General features: G+C 33.0%; 1 protein-coding gene across 6 annotated transcripts in view; it reads right to left on the bottom strand.

The window, feature by feature from the left end:
• BCKDHB (branched chain keto acid dehydrogenase E1 subunit beta) overlaps window positions 1-23675 on the bottom strand; it is a 182409-nt gene that overhangs the window by 113189 nt on the left and 45545 nt on the right. For all 6 annotated transcript variants that reach the window (XR_002781498.1, XM_023533445.1, XM_023533447.1 and 3 more), the window contains exons 5-6: window positions 9285-9382; window positions 7596-7706 (exon numbers count right to left, since the gene is read on the bottom strand). Coding sequence is in view for 5 of the 6 variants with exons in the window: in XM_023533445.1 (XP_023389213.1) it covers window positions 7596-7706; window positions 9285-9382 (209 nt within the window). In the remaining variant the exon portion in view is untranslated. The remainder of the gene's footprint in view (window positions 1-7595; window positions 7707-9284; window positions 9383-23675) is intronic.

A 23675-nucleotide genomic window follows, 5' to 3' on the forward strand; every position in this document is an offset into this window, starting at 1 on the left:
TAGAAAAAAAGAAAGTGAAAGGGAGCCTTGTAAGAGGGATGAGATTCAACTGAGAAGATGGTATTTGAGTAGTGACCTAACAGAGTCACTTGATTGAGAACATTTCCAAAAGGTGTAGAATATGGTGAGATGGAGTAAATCCCTGTATACCTCAGTAAGAAATTTGACTTTTCCACTGAGTTTAATGAAAAACCACTGAAGCCTTTTAAGACTAGAAGAGATAATGTGACTCACATTTGAAAGGATCAACTCCTCCAATGACAAGGAAAGGTCAGAACCAGAAACAGTAGTTAGGAAGCTATAGCCAAAACCCAGGTGAGAAAGGCTGGTGGTTCAGACCAGGATCAAAAGATAAAAGCAGGAAAGCCAGTCAAATTATGAAAATATTGTGTAGGCAATGCCAGAGAGATCTGCTTTGGAATTAAATGTGAGAAGACAGAGCCTGAGAGAAAGAGAGAAAGAGACTCCAAGGTGTAATGGTAAACTCTGATTTATTTCAGTAATTAGAATATTTTAATATTTAATTAAAAGTGTAAGCATGTCAAAATTGTGTCAATGTTCTCTGTAAACACATGGAAATCATCTTATAAACTATCATTTTTCTTTTTTTTTTTTTTGCAGTGTTGTATGTAGTTGATTCTAAGTTAAATGACCATATGATCCTTAAAATTCTGAGTTTCTTTCAAAGCCTGTCATCCTCCTGCCAAAATCAAGTTCTCATTTTCCATAGCCAACTTCTTAGAATTTCTACTCATTTAAAAAAAAAAAAAAAAACAACTTCTTAGAATTTCTACTCATTTAAAAAAAAAAAAAAATCTTCCTTTCAAGCTGGACGTGAAGGCCTAATTCCACCTGGTCACTTTTAACACTGTAGCTCACTTTTTAAATCATTCTGACTGCGGTCTGTATCTCAGCAGGAAAGGCCATTCAAGCCCACAACTCTTAACCACCATTCTTACTCCTCAGAAGACTTTGGAATCACAGCTCCACTTAGGAGCTCTTGTTTTGCATCAGGATGGCTGCAGAGCTGGATCACAAGGAGAAATGGAACAAAGGGCACCGACAGAGTTGAATGACAAAAGAAACTCCTCTAGGCTAGAGCACACCAAAGCTCTCCAGGAACCTATAAAAAGGCCCACTATAATAGGAATCCAAGGAAACTAAGCAACTGGAGCACAGTGCTTTTTTTTTTTTTTCTCTAACTTTCTGTCGAAGTATAATAATATACCAAAAAAGCACACAAAATGAGTATTCTGCACATTTTCAAAAACTGAAACTATATAATCAGCATTTAGAACAAGAAACTTACCAGCAACCCATACCCCTCCTTCACGCTTTTTTAAATATTATCGATTTCTTAAATTCATTTTCTATTTGTCTCTTACTGGTATATAAAAAATCATTGATTATTGTATATTGCATATTGAAGACCTTGTTTCCAAGAGTCTTGGTAACCTCACTTAATTCTAATAATTTCCTTGTAGATTCTCCTGGATTTTCTTTATATACAAATCATGTTGTCTATAAATAAAACTTACTTCTTCTTTTCCAATCCATATGATTTTTATATCTCTTGCCTTTATATCTGATATCAGGGGAAAAGCTGTCAAAATTTCACTATGAAATATAATTTTGCTGTGTGGGCTTTTTACAGCTAGCTACTCGTAGCTGTAAAACAAAATATAAATATACTCTTTATCAGATTAAGAAAATTCCCTCCCATTTCTAGGTTGCTAAGAAATTTTAATTATGAATGGATATTGACTTTTAACAAATGCTTTTCTGTATTATCAAAATATTCATAAGATTGTTTTTCTCATATTCTGTTAACATGGAGAACTGCATCAACTGCTCTGTGAATGTTTGTGTATATCAAACTCCCCTAACATATTTGGAATAAACCCTCACACTTTGGCCTTCGTATATATTGCTAGATTTGATTTTCTAATATTTTGTTTCAGATATTAGTATCTTTGCTAATAAATAAAATTTGCCTATAATTTTCCTTTTTTATACTGTCATAAACAGGTTTGATATGAAAATTATACTGGCCTTATAAAAAGAATTTGGAAGTTTTCCTTCTGGTTTCACTTTCTGTAAGAGTTTGCATAAGAATTGTGTTTTAAAGGATTCTACCAGTAAAGCCATATGGGCCTAGGGTTTTCTTTGAATAAGGTTTAATAAAAATGATTCAATTTATTTAATAGATATCTGGCTTTCTAGGTTTTCTATTTTTTTAATTAATTTTGAAATATTTGTATTTTCCAAGAAACTTTTCTATTTCACCCAAAACTTATTTGTAAAATTGTTCATTACATCCTCTTACTACCTTTCTACTGTCAGTAGGATCTTCTGTGATTTTCTCTTTCATACCTGATATTTGTCATTTGTATTTCCCGTTTTTCTCATTAGTCTTATTAAAGGTTTATCAAGTATTCCGATCTTTCAAAGATCTAGCTTTTACTTTATTAAACTTTTCTTCTATACATTTTCTCTTTCACTGATTGCTCTGCTCTTTAGTAATTCATTTCTTCTATCTTCTCTAGGCTTGATTTTCTTTCTGAAGCTGGAAACTCATATTATTTTTTTTTGTTGTCGTTCTTTATATTTGTTTTCTAAATATACATATATTTATAGCTGTAAACTTCCCTCGGCATGGTTTTAATTGAATTCTGAAACTTTTGATATGTTGCATCTTCAAAACCATTCAGTTTAATAAATGTTCTAATTTCTACTGTACTTTATTTTATAATCCATGGTTATTCAAACAAATTAATTTGTAGGAAGTTGGGGCTTTTCCTGATTTTTTTTTTCCTCACTTCTAATTGAATTCCAGTCTTGTCAGAGAACATTCTCTAAATGATTTCAAACTTTTGAAATTTGTTAAAGTTATATTTATATCCCAGCATTTAGTCAATTTTGACACATTCAATTAAAAAAATAATTTCTTGCATAGTTGGGTGAACAATTAGAACAAGTTTCATAACAGTTCATATTGTCTTTATACTTACTGGTTTTATCTGCCTGTTTGATCAGCTTTTAAGAGGGGTGTCTTAAAGTCTTCCACTGTAACTGAGGAAATGTCTATATATCTTTTTAGTTTTATGTTTTGTCTGTTTTGCCTTATGTATTTTGCAACTGAGGACATAACAGATTTAAGATTGTGACATCTGCATTGCAGTGTGATCCCTTTAGCATTACAAAATGTTCCTCTTTCTTTCTAGCCATGCTTCTGGCCATAAAGCTTTATTTGAAATTAGTATAACTGACCAGCTTTCTTTTATCCATCCCTTTCTTCTCAACAGTTCTGCATCCTTATATTTAAGGTATTTCTCTTTTAAGCTGCATGTTTTTGTTATTTTTACATGAAGTCTGACAATGTTAAAACTTTTACTAGGATTATTTAATCCTTTTGTATTTCATTATGAACATACACCTGTATTTGTACCTGTCATCTTACTGTTTTCTATTGACACACCTGTTTTTGTACATATATTTCTGTTTCTTTTAACTAAATATTTTTATTAATCTGTAGTTCCGTTTTTAACTTGCTGGATATGCACACCATCACTATTATTTCACTTGTTCCTCTAGAAATTACAACATCCATCCTTGATTTATAATCTGATAAGAATTTTACACTAATAATCCTACAATAAAATAATATTTTAACTCCACATAAGGCTCCCTGATTTTTTTTTTTTTTAGTATAAGTTTCCTGCTGCCTAAGGAACTCCCTTACATTGTTTCTTTTAGTGAAAGCTTGCTGGTGATAAATTCTCTCAACTTGTATTTGCCTAAACTATTTTTATTTCTTCTTACTTTAGAAGGATATTTTCACTGGGTAAAGAATTCTAGGTTGGCATCTTCAGTAATTTAAGATGTCATTCCACAGTGTACGTGGGTGTGGTTTTCTTTGAATACATCTTTTGTATAAGCTCACAAAGCCTCTTGAATACATGGGTTGGTGTTTTAAAACTTCCATGAGAAAAAAATCAGATATTGTTTCTAACCAACTCATTTTCTCTTCTCCTTCTAAAAATCAAATTCTATATAAGACAAGTCTTTTGACCAGAATCCCAAAAATATTTTATGCTCTTATCTGTTTTAGTCCACTTCTTTCTCTGTTTCAATTTAAACATTTTCTATTAACTTGCCTTCTAGTTCATAAATACTATAATTTATTTATTCAATTCAATATATTTGTAAACACATCCATTGAGTTCTTATTGTCAAGTATTTTTCTTTGGTTCTACAATGTTTGATACACACACACAGACACACACACACACACACACACACACAATTCTCTAAGGCAATTCTCCACTTTCGTACCTCTTTTGTTCCCTTTTTCTCTATGTTCCTAAATATAATCATGATAAAGTCTTCGTCTGCTAACTCGCATATCTGGATCACTTGGATTTCTGCTTTCTATTATTTATGTTTTCTCTTAGTTTTTGATCAAATGGTCCTGTCTCTTCATACACTTAGCAACTTTTTATTGAATGCTAGTTTATCAAGACTCCAGATGGGAAAACTGATTCCTTGTTCTTCCTGGCAGATAGAGAAGGTAAGTTACATTAGTCCAATATGGAACTGAGAGGAGTAGAGGCTATATTGCGGGTTTGGAAAGATTCGATGTACTTTTGGTTTGTCTCTAATCATAAGACCTGACTCCATAACTTTCAATTGAGAGTATAATTGGTCTTTGTCACTTCTGCTTCAAGTGATGGCTTAGCTTTTCAGGCATTTTCTGCTTAGCTCCCGCCATAGATATCTTTAGAGTTTGGCAAATATCTGAAAAGGAAGAATGACTATGTATTTAAGACCCCTTGAGTTTCCAATTCTGTCATTACAACCCCATGAAATACGGGTTCTATATATCTAGATTCTCAGCTTCTAGTTGAGACTAAATTGGCACCCCTCTTCCAAGTAAAAAGCAGCCCCAGATCATCAATGTCAAATTATCACTCATTTCAGAGCTTTCAACACTCATTGCTGATGTTTTTAAGCCACTCCATCCCAACCCACAGGGTAGGTCTCTGTCCCCAAGGTAAGTCTCTTGTCTCCTAAGCATCTCAAACTTAAGAATTTCTATTCTGATTTTCAAAGGCTTCCAGCTTTAATATCAAGTTCAGAATTAAAACGAGCTACAGTTTTTAGACCTGTAACTCTCCCTCAGCAACATTCAAAAAATAAAAATAAAAATAACTGCTTCTTTGTCTGTCCCCAAGTAACTTCTTAGGCTTTTAACTTTCAAACAACACTTCAAGGCTTAAGCAAAAAGTATGACTATGTTTTAAAAACATAGCTTAATTCAAATTACATTAACCAATTTCTCAATTGTTCCAGAATCATTTTACTATGCATAGTATACTAATATATATGTTCGATAGATCATTTTTACCTTTAATAAGCTTTTCTTGATTAGATATCCCAAAAGATGCATTTTGGTATTGAGTTTAACAACTAACAAAGCTAAGGGATCTAATTGTTATAAGATAAAAACAACTGATAAAACAGCACTAACGAAAAAAGATAATAAACATAACTTCTGATTACTACAGAATTCATAAAGATGAAGAATAAAAGCTTAGCTATAGTTAAACAAACAAAAAAAATCTCATTTTTAATATGAGTATTTGGTTGTAGGGTCCTCTTTTTTAAAACCATCTCTAAATCCTAGAAAACATGCTAAGAATCAAAAATTTTTCTCTTTTGACACATGAAAACAGTAGATGTGCCGTGATCACCAACGAAGAGAGTCACAAATAGACCCAAAGTAATCAAGAAATGACAAGCTGGCTTTCATTGTCATAACTGGAGGATCATCAACCAGAAAAACGATATGATAAAAGCATCCCAACACAAAACTAAAACGATGACACTAACAAGGCAGAGGTTTGCTACATCACTTTCTCATTCAGGAGAGGTCTCTACTCTCCTCTTTCAAGTTTTCCAGTCGTATAGAGTCCTAAGGAAACAGCATCTACATTCCAGGGTCACATAAAGATGCAAATAGTAGACTTAATAAAGTGGAGGAGGTCCACACAAGCAAATTAATACAGATATAAATAATTTTCCTCTTTTTTCTTCCTTTACTTCTCCTTACTTTGCTTTCACAGTTATCAACTTAGAGTGTTATTTGTTTTGTTTGTTTGTTTGTTTTTGTCATGAGCTACTACAGATGCTTTTGGAATGTATTAATACGTAAATAAGATTCTAAAAATACTTGCCTTGACCATATATCAGTATGCCCCACTGTACCATGACAAAACATCATATCTCCACGCAGAAATACCATTCATATTATCAACTCCAAGATAAGTGGGGGATACGTGTTGCAAACAAGATGCCCACTCTTGGGCAAAGTATATCAGCTCCATTTTAACCATGAGTTGAAACACTTGGCTAGTTGAAAGAAACCCAGTGTCTGAATTTATTTTAAAATGCCTGCAAAAAGCATTACTTTCATTCAGTTAAGAATAATTCAAACCGAAATTCTGCTCTTAATTATGGAAACTACAAATATAAAGACTTAGAATATTGATGAAACCATCTATAACCATGTCAAGTGTTTAGATGGTGTCAAGTGAGTCTACGGAACATTTACTATACCAAATCTTAAATCTTCCACTAAACTTTAAAACAATCTTCACCTAAAAACTGTCTATGCTATACTTTTAGAGCAGTAGTAACTGCAGATTATTTCTATGTAACTAAGGTAAGAGATGGCTTGTAAAGCTATGAGAATGCCAAAGCTCTTAAAAATAATAAATGTAAAATACTCCAAGATCTTACAACTCATTTGCTATAGCAACAAATCAAGAAAAAAAACATGCAATGTTACCTAAACTTTAGTAGATAAAGCCATCACAAAAAAAGAGCTTAACCTTACTTTATACCAATATGGGAGTAGATGCACTTTATCTAGACATTGATATGAAAGATATCACTTATAGCCCAGGATAGGAGAACTAAATTATATTCTTGAGAGGGGACTACATCAATCCTATTAATAGTAAGAAACAAGATCAATCTAATCTGGCCAAAGTTCAAGAAGAAACTTAGAAAAGTAAAAATCAGAGCAGCTAAAATCCCACAACATAATATTCAAAATATGATCTACAGTATAAAGGCTATATAAAGAGGGGTTTTTTTTGTTTGTTTTTTAATGTTCCATCTCCATCTCTTTTGGGGAAGAGACAAGTGAAAATTCAACCAAAACATTTATCTGACTATATTAACCCACTGATCAAACCATAACCAATCAGAAGTTAAAAACAAAGATGACCTCTGTGGTTATTTGCACTACTCCGTTACTCATAAAACTCAACCCAAGCCAGCAATATGAAGGACACCGTTTTATAGTATTCTAAACATAGAGAACTGTGGGAGGAAAAACCTAATGTGATTTATTTCCTGCATTCAGCTTATTACATAGTATAAATTTCTTTCATGGTATAAATTTAAATTTTTAAATCAATCAAAAATGTTCACAAAGCTCAAAATTTCAAAATAATTCTTCGCAAATATCCAACAAAGTTCACCCAAGATCTTAAGGAAATGACACTCGATCAATACTATATCCATACCTTGCAAACTGTATCCACATCCCAAGGTAGTATAGTCCTTAGATCAATGACTTCACAAGACACTCCAAGCTTTTCCTGAGCCATAGAAGCCACTTCTCGGATCACATGAACCTGAAATAAGGAGAAAAATATGCAGAGAACGACTACAGAGATTCAGGCCTACATCATTAGTTGAGTTCTGACATCATTAATAGAGGTAGTATTTAAAGTCAGAGGAACTGATTTTTATAGAGAATTGTTAAATTTGTTTTAGATATGTTCAACACCATATTCCACAAAAAATATATATATATACACACACACACACACACACATGTCTAGACAACAGTTGGAAAGAGGTTCTAAGAGAAAATGAGAGCGGTCACAGCCACAGATACTGATTCCAAAGATATCAGCACACGGAGGTAAATAAAGTCCCAAGAGCAGGTGAAGTTTCTAGGGAAAACATGTAGAGAGAAGTAAAGGGCAGAACTAATACCATAGCAATACAGGACAGGGTTGGATTTTACAATTAGAAGGTTAGTGATATTAGCAGAAATAGGTTTAGTGAATTAGTGGGAATAGCACTCATAAGGTACAAGATCACTGGAAGTTAAGGAATTAAATACTGGTGGCAGAAATTGTTCTAGTTGTGTGAATAAGGGAGAGAAATATATTAGTATTTAAGAGAAAAGTATGGTGGAAAAAGTACTTTTTAGATAGCGAAGAGATACACACCTTTTTAATATAAGGACATGGAAAGAAAATGCAGGAGAAAGAGAGACTAACTGAATATCACAGTCCTGGAGAAAGTAAATGGAATCTAATCTGAAACAGATTTGGAGAAGTAGCTATGACAAGAAGACACCTCTCCTTTGAAGACAAGGAAAACAGGAAATGACTGGAAGAAGTGATAGGTATAAAGGGAAAACAATGAACAGGAGTTAGTATCTAATACATTCTAACTTGCTATTAAAAAGAAGCAAGGACACAAGCTGAGAATGACAAGGATGTGGATAAAATTGTTTCCCACACTGGAAATGAGAAACCATGAGGACTACATCTCTCCGAGCCAAAAATCAAGTGAAGAGAGGAGGAAGTTGTCGTATTGCAATTGATTTGCATTATCTTCTTTATACTACCATATTAAATTTTCTAAAATAAACAAATATTTCCTGTACACAGAAAAAAGAACAACTGACTGTTTTTTTAAAAGAAGAGAAGAAGAGATAGAAGGCCAGAGAAAAAGAGCCATGAGCTTAAATGCTTGGAGACAGAGCAATGTAACAACAAGCGCTGGTGAATGTAGAGGTAAATCAGTGGTGAGGTTTACTGGAAAGAGAAAGGTAGAATTCTGAGGCTGGACCACTGGATGGGTCCACATGGTTAGCAAAATAATCACGGGAGATGGCAGAGGATGAGATGAAAAAGGAAATAGTATGTCAAGTGCAGCAACAAGTAGTGAGGATAAAACATGCTGCAAAATAAATTGTTTTTAATATGTTTCTGAAAACAAGATACGTTTTAACATGACTGAATAAGCACCTCACATTCAATGAGAAATCAGTACCAGATATAGGTGTAGCACCAAACAAGACCTAAATTTGATGTAAGGAAAACATCGTTTTTAATTCTTCATAGTACTGGGATTAAAAATAGGAGCTTCCAAGTACAACATGAACATTACTGGTGGGTACACGTGTCACTGACCTGAGTGCCCCAGGCAACTAGAGTAACATCATTCCCTTCCTGTATGACCTCGGCCTGGGACAGAGGGATGTTGTACGGTTCTACAGGAACCTGTTCCACTGAACACAAAATGGAGAAAAAAATGAAAGGTTACTTATTTTCACTCATGTGACATTTGTGCATTAAAGTACAGAAGGAACTCATTGTGGCGAAGCTTTATGTAGTCTTCCCCTAAATTTCAAGTTATTTGTAAGAAAAATAGCATTTACTATACAGCTTCATGGCATTACCATACCAGATGAAAACATACAATATAAATGTATAAAATATATCAGCTATCCTGGAAAAGAAAAAGTACTTTAAGTAAAAACTAAGACAATAAAGTATGGGCTTTAGCCTATAATAATGTATCAATATTGGTTCATTAATTGTTAATGAATATACCAGACTAATGAACGATGTTAATAATAGGGGAAACCAAGTGTGGGGTATATGGGAACTCTCTGTACTACTTCCACACTTTTTCTGTAAATCTAAAACTATTCTAAAAACTAAAGTTAAAAATATTTTAATATCTGCTAAAACTTTATTGAACTGAATTAAGTTCCCAGACAAGTTTTCTATCAAGGAACAAATTTATAACGGTTTGGAAAAAAATTAAAAAACAAACATGTAGTAGGGTCAAATTTTTAAGTACATTTTATTTTTGCACTTTGCATCTATGAATACTTTGTCAACCATAGCAGCTAACGACGCCTTAATTTTCAAAGCTGAATCCTGTAGAACTCAAAAAGATAAACTGAATAGGCTCTACCAGGCCAAAAGAAAGAATAAGCCACCTACGGTATCCCAGAGAAAACCATTCATGATTTCTCTGCCAACCAAGTTCAAGCAATATAGAGTTGACTGAATTTTGAGAGGAAATCATATGAAAAATGTTTAAATGAAACTGAGTAGGAAGTTGATAGAATTGCCCCGTTATGCTGGAAAGCCTTGAATTCCTATCTGAGAGCATTATAGTTAAAATGGTGAGGAAAAAATGTTGTTCCCTTTTGTTCATTTTCCCCATGTCCTTTTTATCATTGTTATACAATTTTTTTTTTTTTTTTAATTCAAAGAGCACAGAAGAGTAAAATAAAAGATTCCATCTGCTCCCCAGTCAGCCATTCCATCTCCACTGGCCAGAAGTAATCAGTACTAACAATTTCCTGGATGTCTACAGTAAACAGCTCTCATTCTTTCTGGTGTTCAGGTTTCTTAATCGCCTTCTGACATTTGGGAAATGTTCCACCTTATGAGGCAAGGACCTTTGTCCACTACAGAAGTGAGGTTCACAAATTCACTTTTTCAGCTTCTCTTGCAGCTAGGACTCAAAACATGTGTTCTGCCAATCATATGCACAAATGCCAGACTGAATTGGAAGCTAATGACACAAAAGAGCAGCAAGTGTCCAGAATCCCTTCTAGAGTACTGGTAATGGTTGAGGCAGCCTTGTATCCAGGCTCAGTATTAGCAATGATTCGGATTGCTATTTCATGTCCACTGACAGCTGTTGAGGAATCTTTGCAAAACCAGTTATGCAGTGGAATCTAGGCTACTGCTTCTGTATATGGCCTCTAAGTCTGCTTCTTGAGCACTCAGGAGATTTCTGAGCTATTTATCATCCTTCAATAAACCTTTTCTGCTTATATTAGACAGGCGTGATCTCATCTGTTTGAATATTAAATACCCTGATTGATACAGTCTTTTTTAGATATTTACAATATACAAATATGCATATACATAGACATATATATAACTTTTTTTCTTTTTGCAAATAGAATCATATTGTACACACTGTTAAGAACCCTTCTACAGTCTCCCTTTTTTCCCCCTACTTAGTAAATTTATCTGGGCCATGTTTTCATGTGAAAAAGTTATTTTAAATCATATTTATAAGTAAAATTTATCAAATTTAATGGTGCAGTTATTAGTGATATGGTAGAAAATTTTATTCCTTATATTTTTGCATATGTCCAATGACATTTCTATAAACTGTGCTAGAAAGAGATGAATATCTTTTTAAAATCACCAATATGCTTGAATAAATAAAATGGTTAAATCTATAAAACTATTTTTGTAGATAAACCCCAAAGCAGATAACAATTAAGCTAACAAACCTGAGAGATACACTGTTAGAAAATTTATAAGCATTAAAAGCACTTTTTAAAAGTTTTTGTGTAGCACACAACTATGTTTAGTCATATACTTCCACTATCTAAACCAGGGGTATGCATCCTACAGCATGCAGTTTTCAACAAACAATGTTTTATTGGGACACAGCAACACTCATTCATTTACTAACTGCCTATGGTTGTTTTTGCCCTACAACCAGCAGAGGTGAGAAGTTCCAAGAGACAGCATGGCCTACAAACCTAAAATAATTTACTATTTGTCCATTTACAGAAAAAGTTTGCCAATCTCAATTCTAAACAATGCTTTCAGAGGTTAATTCTAGCCCATGGATGGCTTAAATACAGTATTAGATGAACAGACAAAGGATAGATGGATGGATGGATGGATGGATGGATGGATGGATGGATGGACGGACGGACGGACGGACGGACGGACGGACGGACGGACGAACAGGCAGACAGACAGATTCAACTTAAGTAGAATACAGAAGGAAGCAACGACCTGGCTAAAAGGACCAAGGAGGCTTCACCACCAAAGAGGGCACAACTCTACATAGCAGTTCTCAGTTGCTAAACCAAAGTTGCTAAATCAAGAACAACACTGACGACATCTGGCAAACATGCCAAAGGTAGCACATAGGCTCTTTGCCATCATCGAGTCTTTCCCTGGCAGCGAGATCTATATGCCAACAGGCAAAGCTTGAAGCCCCAACATGCTTTGTCTTGCTGGTGAGTCAGTGGCCACCAATCAAAAGTCCTCTTTCCTGCCTTGTGAATCATTTGCCAGCTGATGATTAGCAAATTCCTGGAACATACAACACTATGGGCTGGCACACCAAATAAAATAGGTTGGCATCCTGGCCCACCTCCTTTGAAAAGTTGTCAATGAGTGACTGCTTCACCATATTAAATTACCCAGAATGTAGGACCATATTACTTTAACAATTAAGGAACAACATGGCAAATAAAGCTTAATCCTCCACCAAAAACATATCATGTAGAGAATTAAATTCAAGAGGAGTTTTATATGAAAAACAACCCAAAAATTTCTTAAGGTATGCATAAATTTAATTCCAAAAGGAGAATAAGAATACAATTTTAATGTGTTCACTTACTTAAACTTCACAAACAGATCACCTAGAGAACAAGCTATAATTCACAGGTACTTTTTAGTCACATTAATTTGAAAGATATTTATTCCAAGAGGTTATTATTTCAAATCACTTCTCTTGTGTTCCTAGCCCATGGCTATGTGCTTTTGGAAAAAGAGCAGGTAAGAGGGGTTAGATCATGATGCTTCAGGAACTGAAGAGTACTCTATACAGTTATATTACATATTCTTGTTTTCATAGCAGTAAGATTAACTAAGACAACTATATTTTACCGCATGCTGATTACGTTCTAATCTACACACTAATGAGCAGTCCACAGAGAAACCCTTCAGCATCAGATATATGTTGACAAAAATGTGTGACTTAGAAAAATAAGAAATCTTTCTTTCCAAGGCCAAATTTAAAAGGATGCAATTTTTTGCTCAAATATCAGTCAAGCTAGTTTTTAGTGTATATTGTAAACTCTACATATATGTTTCCTCTGTAATTGCAAATGCGCGTATATTCATTACACACACACACACACACACACACACACACAAATTCATAGCATATATTAGCTCATGCTTGGTCACATTTCCCATCCTCCTCCTCCTCTCCTTTCTAATTGGCTGTATTTCTCATGTCATGTTAAATACATTTTTAAAACAAGGCACAGTGTATAAACATATTTACTATTATATATTTATTTTTTAATAGTTATTGCATAACCAATATATGCAGACATGCTAGAATATGAAATTGAAAGAGGCAGTTCCTGTCCTTGAAAAGCACACGCTCAACTGAGAGTTACAAAGATGGAAAGAGATGATCAGCAAACAAATAAAAGCATGATATAGCAGTGGGGACAAACTGCTCTAGGAATACAGAGGGAAGCAACAACCTGGTTAAAAAGATTGAGGAGGCTTCACTGTCAAGGAGGACAAAATTGACAGGTGTCTTAGAGATAAAAAGAAAATAAAAAGGGCATTCCAAGTAGAAAGAAAAGGTGTGTACCAAGAAATGGAGGTATGAAATCATGTGTTCATGTGTGTACACCTACAAGCACACGTAAACACAGATTTACATGATGTTTCAGGTAAAGGTAAATACTGAAACCTTTAAATTATATTCCAAGTCCCCAGGGTCTATAATTCCTTCTGATTTCATGTTAGTAACTCATGAAGAAAGCATCCACAAGAGAACAACTCACTCTTAATGACACAAGTTCCCCTGTAAGACCCAATCTTACCATAACAGGGTCATTTCTCTGCCCTGGCACTAATCTACAGCAATGCTAGTCTCTTTGAAATGTGAAACTCAGTAAGGCTTTATTCACATTGCATCGTAGTGACAAAACATAAATGTTCTTTTTTGAAAGAGTATTTCTAAAATATACATTACTTCATGCTGTCTGACAGCATAGGCAAAGTCTCCATACATGAGAAAGCCTATCTTGTTTGCCAGAATTTACAGTGTAAATTATAGCCCTGGCCCCACCCTGTCTCTATTATCTCTGTATCTAATTAATATGGTCATCTCTAACAAAGTATTATACTGCTTTCATGCCCCAGTATCCAACCTGTAAAGTGGAAAGCAGCATGTGTCTGTCTGCCACACCATGGGGACAGAATGAGGACATATTAAGTTAATCACTAGAGACATCCTTTCAGTTCTTAGAAGACAGTTTTACAATTTAAAATAATTCAATGACACAGTCATTAAGACTATAAAAGAAAGGTTTCATTCTAGGAACAGATATTCTTAATCCTATTATCATTTGCTAAATAAAACTGATATTTCACCATAAACTAATATCTCTATATTGCAATTACTTTTCAGATTGAGGTTATTAATTATGGTCATACTTTTTTGATAATTTTCACTTCTATAACAACAATTACTTTTAACACTGATGTTTAAAAGTATGTAAACATAAAAACTAAGTGCAATTCTGTCTAGTAATTACTTTTAAATTATTCCTCAAACATAGCTGTACTCAATCTTTCCCTCACCTCTTCACCTTAAATTACTGAAAATTTAAAGTCTATATTAGAAAATCATATCAACATACTGTTAACAATATTTATTTGTCTATGTCATTATAATAGTTGTTATAATATTAATATTGTTATTGTCTAATTAGAATACAAAATTAATTTTTGATAAATAAGAATAATTAAGTGCTAAATTTTGACACTATTTACCCATGGTGATTGGGAGCCTGTGTAGATTGAATGAACCAGTATATTAAATCTCAATACCACAAGGAAGAGTAAACCAGAGAAGACTCCTGGAATTGATAGTGGTTCAGGGTCACAGCCATGTGATAACCTAGGCCTTCACACCATAACTATGTCAATGTTTTACTGAGAATTCGGGCAAAAGGATTTCAGGGAAATGAGAAAGCAGATGAACTGAAACAAATAGAGAAAACCACACAAAAAAGGTTGATCCTGAAGAATAAACATGATTAGATGCACAAAGCCAAAAAGTTGACATTCTAAGCAGTGGGGTACCATATATGAAAAATGAAAATGTCAAAACAAATAAGTCGAGCTACCACCATGTGTCATCTTACATGACGCACTGAGAAGGGCACAGCATCTCTTCCATGGTATTCTTGCCAAATAAATACATAACCTGAATTTATCATAAAGAAACATCAAACAAAGTGATTGAGGAACATTCAATAAAAGAGTGGAAGAAATGTGGCAATGATGTCAGACAAAAAAAAAGACAAAGTCTCCCAAAATAAAGGAGACTCAAAAAAGACAACAAGTGGAGGCTCCGGATTGAATCCTCATCCAGAAAAAGGACATTAGTGGAACTATTAATGAAATCTGAATTAGGTATGTAGAGGAGTTAACATTACTGTATCAATGTTAATTTTCTGGTTTTGGTCATTATTGCTGTGGTTATGTATGAGGTTAACATCTGGGGAAGCTGGTGGGTAGCAGGGATTACATAACAGTTCTTTGTACTGTTTTTGCAATCTTTCTGTTTGAACTTATTTCAAAATAAAATGTTTAACAAAAATTTTCATGTGAAATTTTGCAAAAAGAGGCTGACTCGCCTTAACAAGTCTCTAATAAATTTTGGAAAAATAAAATTAGGATATTAATGAAGGTACACAACCATAAAAGTGCAACATTTAGTGTTGTATTTGTGACTTCATCTATCTTAATGAATATAAGAGTTCTAACTATATAGAGACATGAAGATGGGAAAGCATAAATTCAGTATCTGTGCATGCCCATCAGCTTTTTGCTGGAGACTCTTGACCACTAAATAAGAACCAACAACCATTCAAACAATCTAAAGAAAAATACAACATCAAGTTAGAATCAGCAAATATTTTGCATCTAACCAAGATATTTCTCACACTGAGATACACTTAAATAAAAAACAGAAAAACATTTGAAATTTTAAAATCATTAGTGTTGTTTCAGAAGGTCATGTTTTCTTATCACTAAAATATCACTGAAAAATGAGGAAATTCACCTATTATTTTTAACTAAATAGCAATATTGATTTGAAACAAAGTCCTGGACCCATTTCAAATCAAATGCATTCTAATATTTCTTTGATAACTAGTTAATTTGAAAATCCCACATTTCTAATTATTTTGCATAATGACACAACTTAGAGTTTCAAAATAGTTTGCCAACATATATCAAAAAGTGAATGACATGATAAAGCAACCATCATATTTCATATACAACTTCAAAATTAACCTCATTACATTTCCTGTCTCATTAAATGTAACAAAAAAAGCTTTTATGAAACAATATTATTGAATATGCATCACTAAACATATATACTAAGATTTAACCACATTTGTAATATATCTTGGTCAATCTTTTTACTTAGTATTATTTTTTTTCATGTACTGTCTAGTGTACATTTAATAATTTAGCAAAAGTTCTCTCATCAACAATTTTACTAGCAATTGTCCATCTTTCATATTTAATATATTAGATTTCTTTAGTAAATATTTTCCAATGCATTTTCTATAGCAAGGAGTTATACATGGGTGAACTTCATTCCTGTAAATAGATTCTAACAAGGTAAATTGGAAAACTGGCAAAGAAAATAATTGAATGCTGAATCAAAGGGCACTGTTTTAAAGCCATTCTCCATCAGCACATGGAGAATTTAAAATAAAAAAAAGTCACCTAACAAAAAGAATTATGTTGAAATAGAATAAGAATATTAACTTTCACCATCAATTGCAAGATGCATCATTATTTTATAAACCACTAAGAAAATCTGCCAATTAAACTGACATAGTTTTGAATATTTATTTTATTCTTATTGAAAGAAAAAATTTAATCAGATATGGGTTTTATTATATCACCCTTACACGGACACAAAAACAAAATACAAGCAAAATAATTGGTTACACTATTCCTAAAACTGACATTCAGAATATAATCTTCTCACTTACCTTTTGGCTTTTAATTGTCAGTGTCCATATTTCTTTGTCACCAAGAACACTGCTGATGCAGCACTTTTTAAATGGATCCATAAAGGAATTAAAAAATTAGTGTTGGGCTCTCAAGTTAACTCAGTATTTAGGAACAGCCTACTTTTGACTCCTGCTTCCAAAGAATGTTAAATTATTGTGAGTCTCCACTTTCCCTGTCCTTCCACTCATCAAAACCATTTGGAATCTCACTGTCAAAAGAGTTGATCTCTGGTGTCCCTGGAATTTTAAATTTTTATTTAATTTAATAGTGGCCCCAAACAGCAACAGTAGTGAGGATGGTAATTCAGATGTGCCAAAGAGAAAAGTGCTTCCTTTAAGTGAAAAGGTTTGTATGTATACAGGGGAAAAAAGTAGTATAGGGTTCTGTACTATCCACGGTCAGGCATCCACTGGGAGTCTTGGAACATATGCTCTGTGGATAGGGGGCAGGAGGGCTACTATATATATAGAAAATGTTGTTAACTATGTCATTAACAACTATGTCTAAAGGTAAGGTTTAATTGGAAATTTTATATTTTATTTGTCTAGATATAGAACTGTCTATTAAATATAAGTCAATCTTTGACTTTCAGACATCTAACTCTGTACACAGTTTGAGAAAAACATTAGGAACTGCTTATATTCAAAAAGTAGAAGACTGTGGCTTGGCTTAACATAATACATGGTACATTCAAATATGCTAGAATATGTGGTAAATCCTGAATAATCTTTGTAAGAGTCCCTGATGAACTAAAAATGTTCCACAGCTGTCCTCACACTATCAAACACCAAGCAACTTTTCCTCCTCTCCTTCTCGTTAAATCTGAATTGCCCAATCAACAGATACAAGATAGAAAGAATAATTCCTCCCTCTTCTAAAAATCATTTTTGACTGACTATTCCTGAAAGTGGCTGAATGCTGACTGACCTCTCTTGCTAAAGTTCTATAAAATCCTTACCCCTTTCTCTATCCTAAATTAGAACAATTCTGAGTTGTGCTCATGGCCCAATATTCTGAATAAAGACTCATGCTGTTACTAGAACAAATCACTGGAGATTTTTAAATAGAAACATCTTTTAATACACTACTAACATTTATTATGCATTTACTATGTGTCAAGAATTGTCTAACTATATATATTATCTAAGTATATAAGTATATATATACATACACATAGATAATATCTGTTGAGATGATTACATGATTTTTCTTCTTTGACCCCTTGATGAGGTGGATTTTATTAACATATTTCCTCATGTTGAATAAATTCTCATATTTCTGGAATAAATTCTACTTAACAATTATCTAAACGTGCATGTATATGACTGTACACATACATATACATATACACACATATATATACACACACACTACTATATTTAATCAAATGATACTATGGAGAAAATTTTATACTACTAAATTTGAAAATCCAGAGAAAATATGATATTATACAAAGATATAAATTACCAACATTTACTCAAGAATGGATAATAGACCAATGACCATAAAAGATTGAAAAGAAAGCCAAAAATCTGTCCCAAAAAGTGCACAAACAAGACAATTTTATAAGCAAATTATATTAAACCTTATAGAACAGACAATTCCTAGAAATCTAATTTGGTCTAGAGCACATAAAAAGAAAGCAACCCAGTTCATTCTATAAGACTAGCATAACTCGGCTTCTGAAACTAGACCAGTGTGGTAAAAGAAGGATAAACTATAGACCAATTTTATATATAAACATATATTCATGCTCATGCATGTAAAGAGAGACAACTATAGTTTAATTTCATTTATAAACATAAAGGTCTTTTTAAAAATCTTCAAAAAAAATTTAATTGAATCCAGCAATATGTTGAAAGAATAATGCATCATAGCCAAGTAGAATTCATCCCAGAAATATAAGAATTATTCAACATTAGGAAATACGTTATTAAAATTCACCTCATCAAGAGGTCAAAGAAGAGAAACCATATAATGATATCATCATATACTTAAAAACAGTTTGATAAAATTCAACGCCTTGGAAGAAATAGGAGGAAGGGACCTCTAAGTTAAAAATAGAAATTTCCTTAACTTGATAAAGAGTACTGACAAGGGTCCAAGTTAAGAAAAGATGAGACATTTCTAATAAAGAAAAAAGATTAAAATGCCTCTCAATTCTTGGAAAAAGAGAACTATAACTATCATTAGCTATAGAAAGTAAGATTTTCTACCTAGAACATCTAAGATAATTAAGGGAAATATTATTAGAGAATTGCGTAAGGTCTCCAAAATGCAATATTAACATACAAAATTAAAAGCTTTTTGTATACCAACAGTAATCAATTAGAAATATGTAATGGAAAAAATACCTTATGCATAATAGCAAAAAAAAAAAAATGCCATGAAATATCTAGTAATAACCTTAACAACAAATGTGCCAAACCTAATGGAAATACCCACACAATTTATTCATGGACATAAAATAAGTTTGAATAAATGGAAATAACCATGTTCTTGGAAACAAAGAATCATTACAGGGAAGATGCAAAAACAGGAGAAAAAACTTTAAAAACTATGTGTATGCATATACTTGTGTGTTTGTGTGTGTGTGTGTGTGTGTATTTTTTTAAACACATAAGTTAAACGCTGCTTCAGTGACAATCAGTGAATGATTGTCACTGAAGATATAATAGTGACATTTCTCCAAAGGTAACATTAAACTGTTGAGATCCAGCAGTTTCAAAGTGGACTTCCAATAAACATACTAGCAAAGACACTTTATGACAGAATACAGAAGAGAATGTTTAAAAACATAAGAATAGGCAAAATTCTGATACACAAAAAAATAAAAATGCAAGGCTTTTATTATTAGTATTCTCAAATTAAAAGTCTTACAAACATTTCCAGCTTTCATTTTTAGCTTCCAGGCTATAAATAGTTACATATTGAATCTTGTCTCCTCATAGTACCTGGATCAAGAATATTTTATCCCTAAAAAGAGAAATCAAGAAAACATCCCATTTACAATTGTGTCAAAAACTTTAAAATACCTGGGAATCAAATTAACCAAGAAGGTAAAAGACCTGTTTTGTTTTTTTTCCAGAAAATTATACGTCACTGAAAAAAGAAATTGAAGAAGATACAAACAAATGGAAGCATAAATCCTGTTCATGGGTAACAAGAATCAACATTGTTAAAATGGCCATACTACCCAAAGCAATCTATAGATTCAATGCAATCCCTATCAAAATACCAATGGCATTTTTAAGAGAGCTAGAGCAAATAATCCTAAAATTTATATGGAGCCATAAAAACCTCCGAATAGCCACAGAAATCTTGAGAAAGAAGAACTAAGTTGGAGGTATCACACTACCTGATATCAAACTATACTACAAGGCTACAGTAATCAAAACAACATGGTACTGGCATAAAAACAGATACATTGATCAATGGAACAGAATAGAGAGCCCAGAAATAAATCCACACCTATACACTCACTTAATATATGACAAAGGAGGTAAGAATATACAATGGGGTAAAGATAGTCTCTTCAATAAATGGTGCTGGGAAAATTGGATAGACACATGCAAAAAAGAAGAAGCCAGACTCCTTCTTACACCATATACAAGAATAGACTCAAAATGGATTAAAGACTTAAATATAAGATCCAAAACCATAAAACTTCTAGAAGAAAATATAGGCAGTAAATGCTCTGATATTACTAACAGGAATTTCTTTTCAGATATATCTCCTCGGGCAATGGAAACAAAAGAAAAAACAAATGAGACTACATCAAACTAAAAATTTTTGTACAGCAAAAGAAACCATCAACAAAACAAAAAGACAACTGACTGGGAGAAGATATTCGCTAATGATACATCTGATAAGGGGTAATATACAAAATATATAAAGAACATATAAAACTTAACAACAACAACAAAAATCCAATTAAAAAATGGGCAGGAGATCTATACAGATACTTCTCCAAAGAGGAAATAAGATGGCTAATAGAAATAGGAAAAGATGCTCAAGGTTGCTAACCATCAGAGAAATGCAAATTAAAACCACAATGAGATATATCACCTCACATCTGTCAGAATGGCTATCATCAATAAATCAAAAAACAAGTGGTGAGGATGCAGAGAAAAGGGAAGCCTCATACATTGTTGGCGAAATTGCAAATTGGTACAGCCACTATGGAAAACAGTATGGAGGTTTCTCAAAAAATTAAAAACGGATATACTTTTTGATCCAGCAATTGAACTTCTGGGTATTTACCCAAAGAAAACCAAAACAATAATTCGTAAAGAAATATGCATTCCAATATTCATGTCAGCACAATTTACAATAGCCAAGATACGTAAGCAACCTAAAAGCCCATCAACAGATGATTGGATAAAGAAATTATGGCTCATATATACAACAGAATATGACTCAACCATTAAAAAAAATTAAATCCTATCATTTGCAACGACATGGACAGACCTAGAGGTGATTATGCTGAGTGAAATAAGTCCGACAGAGAAAGATAAATACCATATGATTTCACTTATATGCAGAATCTAAGAAACAAAAAGAACAAACTAATCAAAAACAAACTCACAAATATAGTGGACTATTTGGTGACAGACAGAGGGGAGGGGGGATGGAAGGCTGGGAGAATGGGGTGAAGGGTTAAAGAAGTACAAATTAGTAGTCGATAGCTGGTCATGGGGATGGGAGCAGGGCAGAGGGAATGCAGTTAGCATTAATGTGATGGCTAGGTGGAGGGCCAGAGGAGGGAGGGAGCAATTGGGGAGATCGTTTTATGAACTAACCAATGTACTGCATACTTGAAACTAATTTAAATAAATAATATTTTTAAAAAACTAAAAAAAATAAGCAGTCACAGACACCATGTAAACCAATGAGCACAGCTGCATTCCAATAAAATTTTATTTATAAAAACAAACAAACAAAAATACCTTATCCTTCCAGTTTTTCACTGTCATTTAGAGATTTGTGTTGTCTGGCTTCATCGATCATTTATTACTCAGGGCTTAATCAAAGAATATAGGAAATATATGAGGCTTATAGGAAACAAGAATGGATTAAGAAGCACAGGCTTATATTTATCTTTTCATAAGTCCAAATATATATAAACAGGGATGTTTGCTTCAACATTGTTTAGAACAAGCAGTATTTAGAAACAACTCAAAGTTTCATAATAGGGGAAAGGATAAATTATGGTATACCTAAAAACACTTTTTATGACCTAAAAATGAGCTAAATCTTTGTAAACTGACATTGAAATGTATCTAATAAATTAGTAAGAAAAGCAAGTTACAGAACAATTATAATATGCTGATTTTTATTATTTGTATATATATATGTTCTATACATTCATATATTTGTATAAATCTAAATGCATGGGAAAAGATTTGCAAAGCAAGTTACAGAATGATGTTTATAATATGAGCTTATAATTTGATCTTTACATATAACTCAGTTTACATGTAAAGGTGTTCTATACATTCACATATGGATTTAAATGCAAATACACAGAAAAAGCTCAAGGGGAGGAATTGAGTCAAAAAAAGAAAATTTCACTTTTCATTTTACAGTTCTAAGATGCTCGAACTTTTTACAAAGAGTGCATAAGCTACATGACACTAAATTTTATTAAAAACAAAAAATAAATCACTCTTTATCATATAAAGTAACCTTAGTCATTGAGAATGTATCCAGTTAAATTAGGACAACAACCAAATATAGACATCTGTCTAATGTCCAAAATTAGTCTGAAAGTGAATGTGAATAATAAGGAATATGCCAGAGCATAAAAAAAATTCCACTGGGTCCTATTCCACAAATATTTCAGTATATCAGGTCAATCACATAAGATACATAAAAAAATGCAAAGGTAATTTTGCACTTCAAGTTGAATGAAAATCTTTTGATTCTTCTTGCTACTCAATACTAGATCAGGCCTTCTCAACACAAAATAATATAATAATCTATTAATTGCATTCCCTGCTTATTTTAGGTTTACAATAAATGCTACCCCACAAGATTAAGAGAGAAGTCTACTGAACAGTTCATAATGAAAAAACAAATATGAAGTAAAAAATTATGAACTGTAAAAGGTCACTCGTAATCAAATAAATGAAAATTGCAATAAATTGATAGTAAATAACATATGTTTATAAGTAAAGATAAAAGTCTGGCAAGATATACAATAAAAAGTCAACAGTAGTTAGGGGATAGATTTATGAGCTCCTTTTATCTTCTCTTTTGTACTTTTTAGAAGTTTCAGTAAGCACATATGAAAGACTGAAAAATAGTCACATCCTTTAATCCTGTTTCCACACACTTTGCAATGTGACTGCAGCTGTTCCCATGAAGAGATAAAGAGTATTTACCTACCTCTTGAACTCAGGCTGGCCCTATGGGACTTGCTTTGGCCAGCACATTGTAGCAGAAGTGATGTGTGCCAGATATTTGCAGAGCCTTGAGTGCCCTCTTGAAACCTCTGCTTCCACCATGTGAATAAGACTGAGCTAGCCTGCTGCAAGATTAGAGACAAGCAGACCACAGCCTACCAGCCTCAGCCCCCAAATATGTGAGATAGCCCAACTAAGATCAGCAAATCCAACCCACTCCTGACCTGCAACTGACAGAAGGTCCATGAGGGAGCCCCAATGAAACCTG

This window comes from Pteropus vampyrus, unplaced genomic scaffold (assembly GCF_000151845.1).
Source record: "Pteropus vampyrus isolate Shadow unplaced genomic scaffold, Pvam_2.0 Scaffold102, whole genome shotgun sequence".
In the NCBI taxonomy this organism is placed as follows: domain Eukaryota; kingdom Metazoa; phylum Chordata; class Mammalia; order Chiroptera; family Pteropodidae; genus Pteropus; species Pteropus vampyrus.